This window comes from Sinohyriopsis cumingii, chromosome 3, assembly GCF_028554795.1.
Source record: "Sinohyriopsis cumingii isolate HCF-2022 chromosome 3, ASM2855479v2, whole genome shotgun sequence".
Lineage (NCBI taxonomy): Eukaryota > Metazoa > Mollusca > Bivalvia > Unionida > Unionidae > Sinohyriopsis > Sinohyriopsis cumingii.
Genome location: NC_142963.1, coordinates 62,627,871 through 62,648,032, shown reverse-complemented (window position 1 = coordinate 62,648,032; position 20,162 = coordinate 62,627,871). Strand labels below are relative to the sequence as shown.

At 35.5% G+C, this 20,162-nt stretch overlaps 1 protein-coding gene across 1 annotated transcript in view; it reads left to right on the top strand.

Annotated features, from left to right (window-relative positions):
* LOC149802973 (cadherin-23-like) overlaps positions 1-17,470 on the top strand; it is a 110,081-nt gene extending 92,611 nt beyond the window's left edge. The window contains exons 23-29 of the mRNA XM_089952512.1: positions 3,601-3,669; positions 5,298-5,364; positions 5,656-5,783; positions 6,634-6,668; positions 14,213-14,279; positions 15,050-15,112; positions 15,803-17,470. Coding sequence (XP_089808638.1) covers positions 3,601-3,669; positions 5,298-5,364; positions 5,656-5,783; positions 6,634-6,668; positions 14,213-14,279; positions 15,050-15,112; positions 15,803-16,058 — 685 coding nt within the window. The 3' untranslated portion in view covers positions 16,059-17,470. The remainder of the gene's footprint in view (positions 1-3,600; positions 3,670-5,297; positions 5,365-5,655; positions 5,784-6,633; positions 6,669-14,212; positions 14,280-15,049; positions 15,113-15,802) is intronic.
* Positions 17,471-20,162: the final 2,692 nt, after the last annotated feature.

Here is a 20,162-nt window from a genome sequence, read left to right as displayed (position 1 = left end):
CATCGAAACAGCTTTGTAACGTTGTGTAGGCGTGTAAGGGAGGCAACTTGTGAAAGCATCAACTTTACCAATTACCGCTTTCACCAAAGTATTTGAACTGACGCATTAGGCGTGTAAGGGAGGCAACTTGTGATAGCATCATCTTTACCAATTACCGCTTTCACGAAAGTATTTGAATTGACTCATTGTTATTATAAAATAATATTTGAAAATACAAACGAGACACGTGTCATTGAAAGGTATTTCTGTACCCCGCGCTTGTTGTCCTTAAGTGAATGTGTAATCTCCTGAAATGGCCCACTGTCATAAATGCATTTACGTGTGGTATTAAATGAATTAAACATTACATTACTTAAGAAACCCACAAAAACCAAGCAAACAAGCACTTTCATCAGTTTAGTGGCTTGTTGGGTACCAAGCCATAATAAGTGGCATTGTAGTTTAAAATGAAAGAAAAATATATCTGAGAGTACTTAGTGTCATTCAAGGCTAAGTGACATGCATGCATGCATGCATGCAACAAACAAACAGACAGACAGGTATGCATGCATACATAAATAGATACATACATATACTCATACATACATACATATACTCATACATACATACATACATACATACATGGTAGAGCTCGTTTTAAAGTAAGTAACATAAAAGAGCGAAATCTAACACGTTTGTAAATTCAGCAAGTAATTTATTTCCCTAGAATGTAAAGTGAAAATTTAATACAACTGTACAGTCTTGTGAATTAAATCCCAAATAGTCATGAAAGTTACATCCCATGTCCAAATGCATATAGTATTTCAAATGAATTCCAGCGGTTTTCCGAATGAGTTCCAATTTTGAATTCGCTGTTGTGCCAATATAATGGAATGGTGTTTATGTGTTAACTTTCTTGATGTATCATAATGATATAATCCAAATCGTCCTCGAATTAATTAAAAATAATCCCAACAATTGTAACAAAGTCCGATATCAATAATGAGTAGTTCGTAATTCCAGTGAATAATTTACATAAATAAGTCGTTTCAAATTAAAACTGAACACAACAAAAAGAGCGATTCAACCTCAAACATTAAAACTAAGACACAATGTTAGAACCAGGTTCAGGTTCCACAGTTCATTTCCAGTCCAGACAAATCTACGTTATAACCAATGTTATATAGATCGATACTATTATGTTATCTTAATGGAGATTTCCATCAAAGTGAAAGCAGTTTTATTCCTAGAAAATTCAATGATCAGAATCAAGGTTATATCCGAAACGCAGACTTAGTAAACATGCTTTTCCTTCGTGACATTAGTTATGTAGGCCCAACTCCTACCGCAAAGAAAATTTTATATATATATATATATATATATATATATATATATATATTAGGGTTTCTGAAAAACAGTCATTTTCGAAAAACAGCTGTTTACTGTTTTCATTTTTCAAAAAACAGCTGTTAACAGCTGTTTTTACTGTTTATTCCATATTTTCACTAATTTTACAGTCAATAGCTTATTTTTGTGATGAACACCGTTTTATTATATATCTTCGTGATAAGTTCTAAATCAATACATTTTTACTTCTTATAATAATATTTCAAGAATATAAGTGCATTAAGCGACTTTCAGCATCATTTGACGACTGTTCGACGACATCTTCTACATCGTTGACTTCAAAATAGACGAGACGCTAGATTTCCTGCGAAATTTAGCGTAGTTTTTGACGGTGCGACAGATGGATCTTTGAGACTGCGCAGGAGGTTCATGACATCATTGTTCAATCGCTCTTCAACGCGACACTTCAAATTTTCCATGAGCTTGGTACTAATGTCACTATTCAGGTTAGAGAGCTTGTTGAACATGAATTCTAAAATTGTGTCAGCACTCATCAACGTCGCGTCTTCTCGACTTAGATTCTCAACAGCAAGTTTCACAGGTTCCATTGCCTTCAGAAGAGTTTTGAGAGCGTCAAGATCCAATGTCTCAATTATTTCCAGCGCCTTGAATTCGGTTAGTGTCTCGCGGATGGCGACTTCTGTCTTTACTAGCGGCTCTAACATTGTTGGGATGGAGTTCCAGCGCGTCTTCACGTCAAGATGCAGTTCAATCTCGCGTCCGAACTCAGCTTTTACTTTGGATTGAAAGACACTACTTCGAACAGTTGATTTTATGATGAAGTCTCTGTCCCGGTCTTCTCCTCCCCCGAAACTCAATCCGCTCCTCCGGCGGGCTGAGCGAAGGTTCATTGTGCCTCATCTGGCGACAATGGGCCCACGATTGGCTAATCGCTAGTTCATTACGATGGTCTGCGGTTCCAGGCCCACGACGGGCCAAGTAGACCTGCACACCTGCATTCTACAGTATGCGCCAAGCCAATGACAGGTCCTGCACTCAACGTGCAGAATGCAGACCGCGATGACTAGCAAGCCGAGCAACCCGATGGCCAAGCCCGGCACAACGGTGAAGCCGGCCACGACCACAGAACGTTGGAGCTTCAGTTGTAGTATATTTTTGTTTAAAAATTTTCGTTAGAAACAGTAAAAGAGTTAGAAAAAAACAGCTGTTTACTGTTTTTTGATTTTGGACGAAAAACAGCTGTTTTACTGTTACTGTTAAACAGTTACCAGAAACCCTAATATATATATATATATATATATATATATATATATATATATATATATATATATATATATATATATATATATATATATATATATATATATATATATATATATATATATAATGTACAAAAGCCAATACACAATACATACATACATACATACATACATACATACATATACATACATACAGTTGAAGAGTTTGTATAGTTCACAGTCACATAAATCGTATTCGGCTGTTTCATTTGACTCACTGAAACTGAGTAAGTGATTGACAGCAATAAGACCCATGTACAAACCTAAATCTGTTACAAATTATTCCTCCGTGTATTTCACCTATGGAGTAGTAAAATGGAACTTTATTGGTTTCATTGAAGTTTCAGTGGAAGACATACATTTAATAGGTGTTTCTTATATTATTAAGCAGATAGTTCATAATTTTATAGTCAGATGTAAAATAAATGAATTTTTGTTAATTGTAAAACAACAAAATAATGTCTCAGAATTCAAACTGTTTGTTAAAGGATAACCCTGTCCCATGTTGAGCAAACGATGGTGGAAAAAATGTCGTTTAAAAGTATGGTGTCATATGGTTAACCATTTTACACTATGGAGCAAATTTGTGAACATTTTTACACTCTTCTAAATGCAAGTAATAAAACATGTATATTTAATGCAGCTTTGTTTTGCATATATTCAAGTCCGTGTGGCTAGAACTAGTTTCATTACACCCGTCCCAAACTATATCGGCATATTCTAAATTCGTGTCATATATATATATATATATATATATATATATATATATATATATATATATATATATATATTTATATATATATATATATAATTATTTAATATTAAATACACATAAAAGATAGTTTATCATGCTTTGCATAATTTCATATTTTGTGATTTTACAACTTATTTGTTAACAATACGAAAAATGTATATATTACTTACAATGTGACTTTTAAAACATACTATATTTCAGAACTGACCTCTTTTTCCATATCGCTGAATATGAAAATAACAGAGTACTGTCAGCTGATGAAGCAAAGAGGTTTGTTTATTTTTCATCGAAATACAGAAAAGAGGCACATATTTACAAAAGATTTTAACAATGAATATTGATTTGTAATCTAGGATTTTTCTTGTACTGTTCCCTTCCTCGTTTCAATATCTTCTTTTCCATAAAAAAATGACTTGCATGTGATAAGAGATCTACATTAAATTCAAAGATGCCACATTAAGATAAGTACAGTCGAACCCACTTATCTCGACCTCGGTTAACTCGCCAACCCTATTAAGTCGACGTTTTTGAAGTGGAACCGCCAAATTCTCTCTTTGTCTTAGCATTTTCTCATCGGTTTTGTCGATTCTTTTATGTCGCCGAACCCTAATATCTCGAGCACAAAAGAAGGCCAAATTTGCCACTTAACGTCGGTTATCTCGATCCCCATGACCAATCGCTTTGTTTGTATCGACAACCCCATCTTAGCAGTGCATTGTTACATCATAATCTGCTTATGCTGACATCTGGGCCGAGTACTATATGCTGTGACAGTCAATCATGCTACCGTACTATACCTACAACTGGCCGACTTCTGAAGACGCGAATAGAACAGATAAAAGTTACGGTTACAGAGACTTAAACTCCACAAGAAGAAATAGCAAACAACAAATAAACAAGTTTTGCATAATTAAAAATAATTATTTATTTCTCAAAATACAGGAGTGAAAGAATCCCTATATTGGGTGTTAACTTATGCTACAGTAATATATACGGTCCAATATTGCCAGGTGTTGACTCGTGTAAGTTTCTTTCGTGGGAATGGAGATCCTATTTTGCAAGAACACGGTCTTTTGATAGTAACCGCGTGTACGATACTTTTCAGAGCTGTGTCAGAGTGAAATGACTCGCGAATTTAATTTTAACACTGGTTAGCTTTTTGTAAAAACGAACTACACCCCGCACGTTTTTTGTGATTTTGTGAGCGATCTTTGTGTTTGCAATGTTGGAGAATATGATAAAGGTTTGTATCGAGAATCGACGGTGGTTTGTATTGTATACTGGTAAATCTGTGCTGTTAGTTGGTGCACATATGCCTTTTGTTGTTAGCAAACATGTATGTACATTTTTATAGCATGCCGATCGCTTCATCAAACAAATCGCGGCAACGCTGTTGTGCAAAAAAAAACCCTCCAAAAACACGTGCATGTACATTCTCATTTATTAACGCACATCATGTACATAAAGAAATTTCAAGCACATGTTAATATATTGCCGCCATATTGGTTTTCGTTTATCTCGATCATCGGTTATCTCGACGCTTTTTGGCAAACCCCTAGGCCGGCGACATAACCGGGTTCAACTGTACTTATACGGGAGAGGTGACACGATGAGTAAGTGGTTATATGTGCAGTTCAGGACAAAATAGAAATATTAATTACATTCATATTCTCAGTGTGATTGGACTGCCTTATCGTTATATCTGTATTTTTTACCATTATAGCTTGATAGTTGATATTCCTTTGTTTATGAGCTCAAGCGTTATTACAGTGGCATTGCAATGGAACATTAGCCCTCACAGACACGCGCTGTTATTTGCTGTTATATATGTCAGTAATAACATGGTATGAAAGCACTAACACAAATTCAGATTTCTTTTTTGTATTATATATATACAGATTTCTCGATGGACATGCTGATGAATTGTACAATGTTCGATTCGCACATAATATTATCAGTATCGAGGTAAGTAAAAAAACTTATTAGACTACAGATCTTCAAAATTTGCTTTAATAACACAACGTGAAATTTATAAGACATATGCGTTTTCGTTGCAGTTGGGACAGTTTTTAAGTAGTAGTAGTAATAATAATAATGGTAAATGGAAGAAGAAAAAGAAACGAAAGAATGCTACAAACTTGGTGACAGAATTTAAAGATAAAATGACATTAAATTTCATTTCACTTGATATGATAAAAGCATAACATACTTACAGCACAAAATAATATATCAAAAACAGACATTCTTTATCCACAGTCAAGCCTGAAATCTGACCTTGTCGGGAACGAATCAACTAAAACAACATATGTCTTGGCTGCAGTGATTGGCCTTTTGGCTCTGGTGATTGTCATCGTGGGATATATGTTCTTTTCCAGTTCTAACAGGTGAGTAGCATAGTTATTCCTTCCAAATTACCTTTCACGCAATTATATTATGAACAAACTTTTCCTTAGCATTATATATGTGCACTAATAATAGCTTTATTTTATTTAATGCTGCGTGTGAAATTCTTACTTCATTTTAGCAATATTGAGCTGTGCGAATGCTAATGCAGTGTCTGGAAAACACACCGGGACCTTAAACATTTATAATTTTTTTTATAATTTTGGTGCTTTTCTTGGAACTATATTACACAATTCTTGGATCTTTAAGAAAATGTGTTCGTCTTATCTTGAAAGCATTTTTTTAAAATAGATATAAGATTAAATAAATATTATTGTAATCAAAATCTACATAATAAAATAGTCATATTTAGATCGGAAATATACATAATACTGTTTTGTAGTACATTGATAAGTTATTTTCACATCATTGAATGTCTTTACCAAGGAATAACTAGTGGTGTTTAGTAGCTTGATTGTTCTCAAGATCATTTTATTAAAAAAAAGAAAACAAAAGCATATGTATTGTGTTTCAATACTAATTCCATGGTTCATACTTATATACTGTGAAATGCTGATAGAAACCTGAAATGAAGAAATTTGAATTACAATATTTTATTTTAGCATGGAGGTAAAATTAGCATGGAAGTATATTGGTCTTTATGAAGCATAAGGCCGGATTGTCCAGAAATATTTCTATAACATTTTGTCATCCACCTAACTGTTACCTTACTTACAGAAGAAACATTTACACTTTAAATGGAATACCACCCGATATAATTATTATGAGGCCATTTTAAGGACACATGGTTTCTACTCCTTTTATAGCGATTATATTTTTCTCATTCTTTAGATACAAGAGAAAACTGAGGGCTGCAATGCCTATGGGTAAGTTATGGTACAGAGTTTTGTTTGCTAGAACGATCACTCTTATAACTGTAGATCAATACTAAAGTGGCGAACACATTACACTATATCCTGTTTACTGCAGAGCACAATGTTTGTAGTTTCTATGTTTAGTCGACTCATAAGCGATAATCTATTTACAGTTTATCTCACCGTTCTACCTTTCTTTGAAACAAAAGTGTAAACGAATGAGCAAAAGCAGGATATGTATAATAAGAGTTTTATATTTTTTGACCCAACCTATATTAAGGTTTTGGCCCCTGGTCACCAGGGTGCTGAAGTTTTACATTTTTGGACCCAACCAATATTAAAGTTTTGGCCCCTGGTCACCAGGATGCTGGGGCTATTCCATGTACTGCTACTTGTGTGTATCATGTTTCATTAAAGATGCGACTTTATATATTCATAGCCTAGTTATGTGATAGTATGTCTGAAGAACAGTTCAGTCTTTACCTTTTATTACTGAGTGTAATGACATCAAGTTGTTTGATTTATATTTTAATCATTTTTCTTTGTTAACGACATACTCCATATATTAGACTACACTGTGTTGTTTGTTATAGGAAACTGATCACTTGTTAGACACCCAAGTCACCGGCTATCCATCATACTAACGTATTCCAAAATTAGAACCATCGTACAATACTTTCTAAAATGAATCTGAATGTATAAAGTATATGTTATGAAACATGTACTATGCCAGCCTTGAAACCACACGTCAAATATTAATGATTGCTAATGCATTGAACTGATTGCGGGAGATTCAAAATACAACAATAAAATACTCTAAACCCGATGCTTACTATGTAACCAAAGGATGACGGCACACACACCGTTGTCGATACACGTTTCTAAAATAGTTTTGCTGTTAGGGTAATTGTAATCATTTTTTGGTGAAAAACTAAAACCTGTTTGATTAGTGAAATGATAGAGGGTTATACCGAGCATTTATTAAGTTCCACCCTGCGTTGAATATTATTGTCACATGTCAGTGTTCTTGTCAAATACTTAAAAAATCGACCAAACGTTTGGCCTGATAAACTCCATGATTATACGCTGCCTACATAAAAATAGGAAAACATATTTATGCGCTACTTAGCTGCAAGTTGTGGTGGGCAGAATGCATCATAAAGAGCGGAGCATGAGATTGAAAGGTGTCGCTTCAACAGTTCTGGCGTATCTGATGTTTGTATCGCTTCAGCTGTTTACATCGTCTCTGCGGACACCACGTAGCTAAAATTTATGTCATTTTCCATCAATACTTTTTATGACCTCATCTTCATCTCTGACCTTGCTTTCAGCTTCTCTTTTGGCTATCATTTTTACTACCTCCTTTAAACCTGCTGTGTTTGTTTTTGATCGAATGTTTCCTGATATGCCTTTATTACTCACTATGAGTTGGAAATCGTCTTGGTTATTTCGCTGTTTTATGCGTCCTCGCTATTTAGTCTGAAGTAATGTTTAACTTGAGTCTAAAGATATACTGATGTGGTTTTATAGCTTATTTTGCAAATGGATGATAAACAAAATGGCTCGAACAGTTCCTAGGAGTAGAACAGCGACCAAAATGCTGGTGCCAGTCAAAGCAGTAACGATATCGCTTTATACAAGACCAATTTACACGCCTGTTAATATTGTGTCTGTTCTAACTATACAGTTTACAGCTGGTTGGTCCTTTTATTGGGAAGGGCACTATGCCGTCCATCAATTTAGCACATGTGTTGTCTTCAAGTTCGCATGTCATTTTCAGATAAACATCAAAAGGATCTCGGAGTTTTCTGCGCACCGACATTATTACATTTAATCTATGAGGAGCGTGATATGAATGTTTAATTGATGGTCGATAGGTCTGCACGCACACAACTAGCCTGTACTGGATAGTCGTGGATTTAGAGGAAGAAAATGCCAGTTTCCTTGATATGTTTAAATAGGAAGTGGGCGGTCTTTTAACACGCCCGCGGTGAGTCACAATCAGGGCTTGTGACTGAGTGTTTCTTTAGATAATATATTATTGCCACAGAATATATCCTTTTCCAGTATAATTCTACTGTGCAACCTTGAGGCACAATAACCTATTCTACTGTGAAGAAAAAAAACAAACGTTTTTAGGGACCCATTGAGAATAACCGACATTACTGAGGTCACGCGTCGATCGGATACATACAAGTTACAATGAAAAGAAGATGTTGGCAAGCTCTTTCTGCGCACAGACACACCAGTGTCCTTCGGTTTGTTTCTACCTCCACTGGTTTGTGAAGTGCCGGCTTCAAATTTCATTTTGTGCATGCATTGTCAGCCACCATATAACACTTGCGTCCTTTGGTTACGTACTACATCTAATCAGGCGATGTCACTTGATGTGAATGACCTTGTTATTGAGTGTCTACTAAACAGGCTGCAGAAAAGAAAACAGAAGGCCAGGAAAACTTGTTACACCCATTTGGCACTGTCAGAACGATGGAAACAGCGTGAACAGCTGGAACTGTTGGGACCAGTGAAATGTGTGCTTATCAGTGTGACCGCACGTTACAGCTAGTGGCTTCTGGAGCAGACAAATAATGAATACGCCAAAATGTTACCTTCGATATTCTCAAGGAGGTGATCGGTAACAAGGTTTCAAAACTATATGCCATATACGAGGCTACACTCGAGGCAAAACTGCCAGATTCATTTGTGTGGTCTCTGCTTGACATTTACGCAGCAGTTGTGGGCCAGTTCGGTTTGCCGACTGACGTTGCTAGTAATTTTAAAGAGGATTCGCTCCTCTAGGCCTTATTGCCGAAAATCATCTGCCAAGTCTACTTTATGCACATCCCAGTACTAGTGCCAATGGCCGTATTATGGTAAATTACCGGCATGATGAAAACGCATAATCGAAACATGTGTTATTTTAACCGAAGACAGAAACATTAACCGAAGTGGGAACCCACATACGTGAAGTCGGTTCCGATATCAGAACCAAAGTAGCGACTTGCACAAGTATCGTCGGAACAATCGCAAGTGATGCAGAGTAGTAGGATTAAGTAACTAGATAGACGTTTTCTAGGTAAAAAGAAAGAGAAACTTCCTGCACGATGAAACAATACTTCGCTAGAGAAAGGCAGACTCTCACTCCAATCAGTTTGATCAATTGGAACCGTCATGACCAAAGGAACACCACGGAACCACCAGAAAGCTGGAATAGCAGCACAATAGAAAGGAAACAAGTGCAATCCTATGTTCTGGGTCTGCCTAGCTTTGGCGGCCGGCCTCGCTCACCCCTTAGTCAGCGGGTCGTCTTACGTCAAATGTGTCGAAAACCTAATTTAACATGGGGAGACTATGCGTTTGAGTATTCGATGGTTGTCAACCGCATGTTACGGCTAAATTAGGCTGAATATGTCCACCTCGACTTTAAAGAGGCATCAACGACCTTCACCATCACTGCACTAAACCTTTGGATACAGGGAATCCTAATTAAGGCAACAATCCTGCTAATGGTCTCTACTGCTTTCCGGATAGGCGAGGAGATTATTAAAGCTCTCACATTCTCCATCTCTAACTTTCTCTTCTTTCAGAATAATTAAAGATGGGATAGGCAATGAATGGATTCTCCACGACAAGGCGATTGAAGAATTCCATTCTGCTCAAACCGCGTGTCAAAATAAGATTATACGCATGCGTATAATTTGTGATAACCAGAGTGTTATGTATATTTAAATTTATCTTGTGTGATTCACCTTTGTGAATAATTCAGGGCACAAAGTTGGGCCTACCTTAATAATTTGTTTAAATCATATATTACATAGCTTTTTTGTGTCTATGATTGTAGATTATATATTAAGAAAATTCATATTTGTAAGCAAGCATGTTTTGACCCTTATAATGGTCCCTCTCTCGTGTCTTACATTAGATAAAGGTTGTGATGAACGTGACTATTTATTCTTATCTTAACATCTCAAGTGAAATCATTTGTTTAGTTTAGTATTAATTTTTGATGACTTAGTTATGTTAATTGTTCATTGGAATTACAAAGTTTTCATTGATAGCTTTCGGTCTTAATCACTATTTTGGGATTATTGTGAATTCATTTGAGGACATTTTGTTTGGACTATAGCATTGTCATACACCAAGAATGTTAGCACATCACTAATAATTTAGATCTAGGTTCATCAGTACATTCAAGATGAAATTCGTTCAGAACGCTAGTAAAATTCATTTGAAATACCTTATACTTGCGATAGAGCTTTTATCAGCATTTGGGATTTAATTCACAATACTGAAAGTTCTTTATAACGTTTTACTCTGTATTCTAGAGAAGTCAATTATTGGTTCAATTGTACTAAACGTGTTAGTTTTCGCCCTTTTCTGGTACTTAGTTTAAGATGATATACTAGTAACAAGAGAAACAAACAAAACACCGGTGACAGAGCTTCCTGATATCTTCACGTCCTCTTCCGAACAGTAACAAATGAGATTTTATTTATTGCCTGAGGCTAGTAAGCTACGTGGCTTGCACATACTTGTAAAATATTTATTTATTGTCTGAGGCTAGTAAGCTACGTGGCTTGCACATACTTGTAAAATATTATGGGCGTTTATTCGCGTTAACAAATCGGATTGACTCGTTTGCCTACCATTAACTTGAGGCAACGATGATGTCAGTGGTCGCTCAATGTTGTGAACCGTGGTTACTATGCTGAACATTTTATGTCAGCCGTCTATATGCAATCCTTATAGCAGCTTTGTTCGCGAAGAACTAAAGTTTGTGCATGATTGTACTCAGCCACCACACTCAGATCATCTCACTGATAGCGTCGCTTGGCCAGGTCAGAAAGTTCATTGAGGAGGTGACTTTATGCCTCTATTGTGATAAGGTCCGGGCAATCCATTGTTTAGTTTTTCTGATGCGTTTGACTCTCATATTTCGTGATCGCTGGGTAGGACGGCCATGAAGTGGAGTTGACTTTGTCATGTCTGCTTCTGATACCGTCCACAAAATACTTTTAATCTCTCGAATCTCTACGTTGTCAGCCTTCAGAATGCTGTCCATTTCGGACTGAAGGCCGAACACGTAGCAATTGAATGGCCAGTGCACTCATCGGGAAACTCGTCTACTAATTTGTTTGATCATGATGTAGAATGGGGTATTTACTCGTGCTGTTGATGCTGGCATTTTGAGCTATAACGGAAAAGACATATGCAGTCTCAATCTATAAAAGCAGGCTGTGGGTATTGTTGAATAGCAGGTCTGCCTTTCCACCATGTCGGTATATTGATATGTCGGTAGTAAGTGTCGCACATGGGGATCTTGCTGTGGCCGAGGATAGCCTCCCCGTATAGATTGAGCGGTTTAAGCTTAGGTAGACTTTTATTCTGGAGAAAGCAACGAGGTTACCGTTAAACGCTTTACTCCGCAAGCGGCTCAGTTTGTTTTACATCCACATGCCTCGGGAGATGCGGGTTCTCCATGTTCTTCCATTATACTGAGGAAGTAGTTTTCAAATTCCGATCTTGCCTTTGCCCATGGATCGGTGTTGAACTGTATATATGAGGCTATCCATGGGTGTTAGACTCTAATATCCCGATAACCATGATTGCACGCATTCCAAGTTTTGTGTACAGGAGGAGATTTCGGTGGTGAATCATGTATTGCTCTTTTAATCGCGGGCTTGGAGCAAAGTTGGCTGCTTCAGTGCCAGTACCCACTCATTCTTTCACGACACAGCGATAATATTCACTCAGTCAATCCTTTTGGACAATTACCACCTCAACAGCCAGCTGTTAGCTGATGTACACATCAATACACTCCTCAGACTACTCAAGGTCTAGTTACAGAAATGTAGCTCTTTGGTGAATACTTTGTGATCTGCCGGATATACTAAGCTAAAGCCAACAGTTGGCAAACTCTGCATAGTCATACGTATTGTTGCTTGGTTTTCCGTTTTCACAGCCACATCCAAAGGACGCACACATTGTGCTTTTTCCCCTTCGCATGGCGGGGCTCGTCATCGATATACCATTGCTGTTTACGTTTTCAACATCATTTTCATGACGATGTCTGTCTGCAACCCAAGATTAATAACAGTCTTCTTTAAACGGCGTCCCACTTGATACCAGGCGGACTATAATGGTCTCTTGAGTTAAGGCTATATTATTGGAGCAAGGTGTTGCTGAATGATACATCACGTCTGCAAGGACAGACACATCAGTCTGTATGTAGATGTCACTACAATTACCCATGGGTTTTCAGCCAATGGTCGTACGCATGAGCTGGGTATATATTTTTCCATCTTGTTCGTAATGGCTTTTTGTCTATGCTATTTCAAATGGCCTTCATGATAGCCACGCTGATTATTAATCACAAAAGGCATATTTCCTGCGTGGATGCCTAGTTTGATACTGCATATTATAGGGGATGCATTATTTTACAATAAGATAGAAGTAATCTTGCATGCGGTTGTCGTCACGTTCATTGCCGCTTACGTGGCAGTAAGTGTAGTTGTTGAAAGCTTTTCGATCGTCTCCAGTTCAGCAGGATCTCAGAACCTTTCAAACGTCTTCAAAGCTCCTGATGAACGTGACCACTATCTGGCTACCACGGTTTATTACTGGCTGCTTTGATATTCCATGAGATCGGACGATCAATGTGCATAAAATACATGAAACCTGATCAGAGATTTCCTGAATTCTGCTTTTATCTGATTTGTTGGGAGGACCTTCAAACGGAATGTTGAGCATTTCATGATGCATGGAATATGCATCTGGCGATAGTGGTTCTGAAAGGGTGTGACTTTGAACCTATACGGTGGCTTTGTTATTTAGCGGTTCATGTCGCGCCTGCAATCAACGATAGATCGATAATGTGTGGTTTAACTTCCTCCCTAATGCTGAGTGGACTGAGGCCAGTTTTCCAAGTCAGAACATTGAGTGTGATATTTTCTTGCTGTGCTATCACTTGGCGATATATCTACCCTTAAAAACTAAGTCAATGGCTGTAAAGAACCGTTCACTGTGCTTTGTAATTTATCTTCTTCAGGTATAATGTGTAAATAAATATACGTTACTTAATTTACATTAATTTTATGTTCGCAATTAGTTATATACTAGGAATTCGTTGGTCTAATGCTGGTAGTAAAGGTTTAGGCTTGGTGCTTTTTCCCCGACAATGCATTTGGCAGGATGTAACAGTTTTGTACGAAAAGCGCTCCTTTCGAAAACGTTTCCTTCTTTTTTTATTGAAGACTGGTGAGATATGGGTTATTTGTTTGCTTTTTTCTTTTTGCAATAATCAAACTCATACGACCCTCAAAGATAAAGAAATCTAGTGACCTGTAGTTAATTAAATAATGGATGCAGTTTTACCAATTATAAATGGTCAATAAAAGAAACTTGATTAATTAACACTATGCATGCGAAGTTCGAGCTTGAAAAATAGTTTTCTTAAACCACTTGCTCTGAAAGAAGAATTTTCTACACGAAGCAACTATTTAATGATGTTTACTGTTTCTAACTGCACATAATTACCGTATACTCCATTTCCATAGAGAAAGAAATGAACAACTTGAAGAAGGACGATTTTGCTGTTCCGGGCTCTAACATGTATGCAAACAGGTTAGCACATATGTAGAAAAGTTTTCTAAATTAAGACGTTTGATTAGACACTTATATGTTGAAATTCAGAATGAAGTTATATATCATCCCGGTATAAAATAGTGATTTGATGCGTTGAGAGCGGAATAACCACACTGTTCTCTGAGAACAAAAATGTATTTGTAAAGAAATTACACAGTTATTACACATTTTATTTGTAGTGCAAATTTCGTTGACATACCGCTATAGTCAGCCTGTAGAAAACTTCGAAGCACTTTAAAACGTTAAAGCCCATGCATTCCAATGTAGTGTGACAAGGGGACAGAATGTGAATAATACCATATTTGACTGTGAGTAACTGGTCTAATCCAAACGCAGTAGATGTATTGTTCTTGTATTTGACTGTCCTTACTAGATCAAGGAAAACTTAAAGAAAATGATCAATGATGCATTAATAATGTTAAAACACTAGTTTGCAACATTGATAACTTTTAAATTCTTTAAATTGTGGGAAAGTTCATAGTGAATATCTTTAACGGTCGAAGCACAGTTTAAGCAGATAAGATTTCAGTAGTTTTGAAACATATAATTCAAAGCCAGTTTTGAAAACGCATTTGTTGGAGAAAATGATAAACATGTACGTTTGAATAGAAAGAACTTACGGTAATGCCTCTCGCATTGTCTGAATACTTCATTCATTTTGTAAAACTTCTATGCCCTTTGATTATTTTTTAAATGGAACATTTCGCATGGTCCTTTCCATCGTTTGACTGTTGGTACCATTTTTACAGGGAAAATCCACTTCTCAACTCTCATCCAGCACCGCCAGGGTATGATGAAATTGAAGCTTCAAGGTAATGTTAGGTTTCTCATTCAGACAGTTATACACGTAGTTAAAAAACCAGGAATACTTTCTTAGAAGCCTAGAAAACTACGAGCTTTCGCAGCCACAGGCGGGAAGTTGGACAGGAGAAATCAAAGGACTAAAATCAATCAATGGAAAAAATGAAAGCAAATTGCACTTATTAAAGTTAGAGATTTTGTACAGTTTGAAAAATCATTACCATTGCTTGGACTTTTAACCTTGCTTCTGAAGGGATTTCGTCATTTTCTGTCATATTAATTAGCATTTGTCATATAGTACACTACTTGTGATGTTGATGCTTGATAAAGCTTTCCAAGTAACAAATTATTTCTACATGTTGAAACTGAAAAAAAACAATATGACGTTTTATTTTCAGCTTTGATTTGTATGTAGCTACGGATGCTTAAGAAGGTTATATTGTTAATTGCTAGATACACAAATGCATATCCAATGAAATGTATCTTATTGGCTTATGATAAATATGATTATAAGTTGAAATGTTACTGTTCAATATTGATTTTGTACTACTCTTACTGTGAAAGAATCAGAGAATAAAAATCAAATATTCTCAAATATTTTCTACATAACGGTAATAACGGTTTGATGCAATATTATATAAAGTTAAATGAACAGTGTTATATTGTGCCTTGCATTTGAGATATTTATTTCCAAATTTCAGTCACAATTCACTGGATGACAATGAAGTTGATTACACCAAGAGAGAGATACCCAGAGACGAACTGGAGGAAAAGGAAGTAGCTCTGGATATGTACGGCGAGGACTACTACCCTTTGCCTACTATTGACCCTCTTGAAGCGGCTTTACGAGAACACGATGCTCAAAAGCAGGCAGCCATGCCTAATCAGAGCGTCTTAAATGTACAAGTCAACCACGGTTTTCTACATGATATGAAACTTGAAACTACTGAGATTTAAAACTCACATTACATAACGAACGTCATTAGATAGATATGGTTCCTGATTTTGATCTTGCCTTCGGAATATTTTGGTCCTGACATTTCAGATTTAATGTTTTACATGGGATCAGGCTAAAAGGCAATTACAAATATTTATCTGCTGTGATGTCTACGATTTCGCTTTCTTGTCTGCTATATCGCTTAACACAGCTGAACGGTTCAAAGTAAATTAGGAAAGACATATATGCACATGATTTATTTTGCAATATATTTTAATCGCAATTTCTGTGTTCATAAATTTATAAAAGTAAGATTAATATTTGTGTCGAACCTGCATCTATAAAATCTAGTTGTTTAGTTTTAAGATAACATCTTCCGCAGAGACAGCGTTCTTATCAATTGATTTTAAATTGTTTTTTTTTATAAACGCAACCAATGGCATTATTCTTAATACATGTGTAACACTATGTTCTACCTGTCTGATTGGCCACAGTTTTACTTTATTTATATGACTCCTTTCGTGAAAATTAGAAGTTTCTTTCATTCTTATTTCTTCACTTTATCTTTAAAACATGTTCTGATCAAATAGAATGCAACAATCCTTTAGAATATTGTAAAAAATGGTAAAATAACTTTCGACGAGAATAACTACTTTATTTTATTATTACTAGATAAAAGTCATTCTATGCAACAAGTAAGAAGTGCGTTACCGTTAGAAATATTATATTTGCTTCTTGTCAAACCTGTTATAGAAAGAACTTTGAGTTGTAAATTTAACATCATTACATTTATCTATGACAAAATGGATAAGCCCCGACAAAATATATTTTTTCATTTGTATCGAGATTAATGATGATTAATGTACAATACAGTACTGAAGATCGATATGTTATGACTTAAACGTTAACTAAATGAGAAAGATGAAAGTAACTTTGATCTATTGGGGCCATATTCCGTTAGACATGAAATTGTTCAACACATTTATCACGAATGTTATAAACTTTGCATTATTGTAATGGTATCGAACAGTATGTTTAAAATAATGAGAAAAAATATATTGCATAATTGTGTTATATTTGTGGAGATAAAGCTACACACTTTTTAACAGAAAATTCATGGAAAATTAAATCAGGTGGAATACTATTTATATTTCAAGGATAAAGATGTGATGAAGACATATAAACATATATACATAACATAGCTTCGTTGTCTTTGTAGTATTACCACTAACATATATTTCTTGGTATTTAATTGGGTACTTCGCTGATGTGTTTGCTTACATTGCCGTGTTATATTCTAAAGAATAAGTATACATACATAATAATGGAAAAGACCGACCGACTGGATCTTTTGGCCATTTGGCAATGTGAGATTTGTATTTGAATACTTACTTTAATAGATAAAATTTATTAAAGAGAATGTCAAACAGTACCAAGCTGTATTTGAATTTTGAAATAAAACACCAGGATTATACTCTATTGCCGAATTCAGCTCAGTTATCGAGATCGGGCGTTCCCTTGTGTGCAAGTTATATGCTAACAACATGCTTTTATTGCAATATTTGGATCTAGTTAAGCTTTAATTATCGTATTCAAATTTATAATTTAGTGTACGAGGCGTATTTCCGGTGGTTGATCAAAAGAATCCAATTGTATTTGAAAGCTGTTTTACAGAGCCAGATTGAAAATACAAAGTCAATCAGCCTATTCGGACCCGCTTGCGCTTGATGATTACATATCGTGTGGCGATTGCATGCAAGAACAGCTTTACCTTTATCCACCATGATTTAATCTCCAACCTTACTGACTGTACTCTAAGCTGCAGTCATTTTGCCCTCTTCAAAGCAACTGGTTCCCGGTGACTGATGCACGGTTGAAATCCAGACGTCACTTCCTTACCTTACTTACATCATTGCTTCTGCTCTTTGGAGCGTAACAGTTCCGATGGTGGGAACTGGTTGATCGTTGACTGCACCAGATACAGTTTTTTCTCAAATTACAATTCGTGGAGATCGAGACAGTCGTCTCTACCCGCCCGCCCCCCCCCCCCCCCTCCCCGCTACTAGAGCCTGGTTCGTTGTTATGCTTTTCTCGATATTCTACCTTCGACAGATGTCGGCAGACTGAACGTAGGCAACATCCTTACCACTGTGTGTCAAGACATTATGGAATGCATCCATGACTAGGCAGGCGGAGATGATGCAAAACATCCTTAGAGAAAAATATAGAAAGATGGAAATCGATAGATATAAGACATGTATAATGCGGAAATAAGGAACGATTTAACAAAACACAAAAGATGATTTTATTTTAGTTTTAAAACGCGTTGTTAAGTTATAGAGAAAATATTTCCAGAATGACCACAGAACCAAAACTTTACATGTTTCATGCGAAAATAGAGTTTAAAACAAATCAGTGAATAACAACCATACATACCAGAAAAAGGGATTATTTGTCAAGTCACAAAATATCTTAATCCTTCTTCAACAGACTTTATACTTAATGAATTGATTCTTTAACAATTAAATAATGATGAAAAACGAACATAAAATTATTTCACAAGTAACAAATTATCATACGAAGTAAACATAATTGATTACTTTCGAATAATTGGGCTCGACTTCTGCTGAGGATAAGTAATTAAAAGGCAATAACTTTTCTGTTCACGTTCCATTGAATTGCGTTGCGTTATCAATTCAGACCATGTGTAAACATTATGTTTATTAATTTAATGATCTTATATTCTCCTCCGTCTATAGTCAATCATCCCATGTCTCAAGATCAGTTGTGCTTCCTAAAGTAAATTATTACTAATTATGTTCAATTAATATATATATATATATATATATATATATATATATATATATATATATATATATATATATATATATATATATATTACTGAAAACTGCGTAGCTGTTTTTAGTGAAAACGCGAAAGATGTTAATAGTCAACATATTACATAAAGCTATTGGCTGGTATATAAGTATATATAAGTCCGTTTATTTTCCTCACAAACTTGAATAACAAAATTCAGCAAAAATGGAATATTTCTGAGGTCCTGGTTGTAGGTGAAATCAACTAAATACTAACTTGATATTATAAAGAATTACCATCCGGAAATGAAAATGAAGAAACATAAACGATAATAGACTGATTTGAGAGTCTATTAGTACTGAATCACCAAAGCAAGGCGAATATTCGCTCATAGATAAATGGACGCTACTGAGCAGCACGGCAAACGAACAACAACTATAAGAGTACATTTTCAGGCAGTGTGAATCCACGTATGACGGCAAAATTTATCGCGCTCCTGTCTTTTTATTATTAGATAGATAAGCATTACATTAAAAAATAGATCAAATCCTTGGCAGCATAGATGTGCTTTCAACCGATCAAAATATAGTATTTAATTAAAATTATTGCGAACATCTTATAATTGTGAAATAGGTGGTTCAGTATGTTCCCAATCAGGGTAGAGTATGAATAATATATACATCTAGTGATCAAAAGAGAACAAACCAGAAACTATGATATTTATTGATCTATTCACTACACACCAGTTAACAAAACGTGATACAAAATTACATGAAAATGTACTTTAAAATCAGTCTAAACTACAAGAGAAATAAATATATGGACGTTACATCGTTGATAATGTATGGGCGAGAACGACAATGCTTCTTCGAAAGATTCTTGCATTATACATTTCACCGATAGTGGTGGTGATTCAAAATGAATACATGCAATAGACATGCATACAATTCTTCTACGGTATACTAGTAGTATGTGTTAACATAGTAAATATAATACATTTTATTCTATTTAAAACCACCGGGAAGAGAACTTTAATTGATGAATACATGACACAGTAATCAATTAATTCTGGTCACGTTCATTGCACAAACTAGAAATTAATTAAACTATAAAAACGTTAGCTTTGCAAGTATATTATTATTATTATTATTATTATTATTATTATTATTTATATTATTATTATTATTTTAGAACTTCCAAAGAAGCCTAGAAAATTCCGTTTTATTTTAGAATTTTAGTCAGCAGGGCTGATGACTTCATTCCAAAGTTGTCTATCTGATATACGTCTCGGCGGTGCTTTTAGTGAA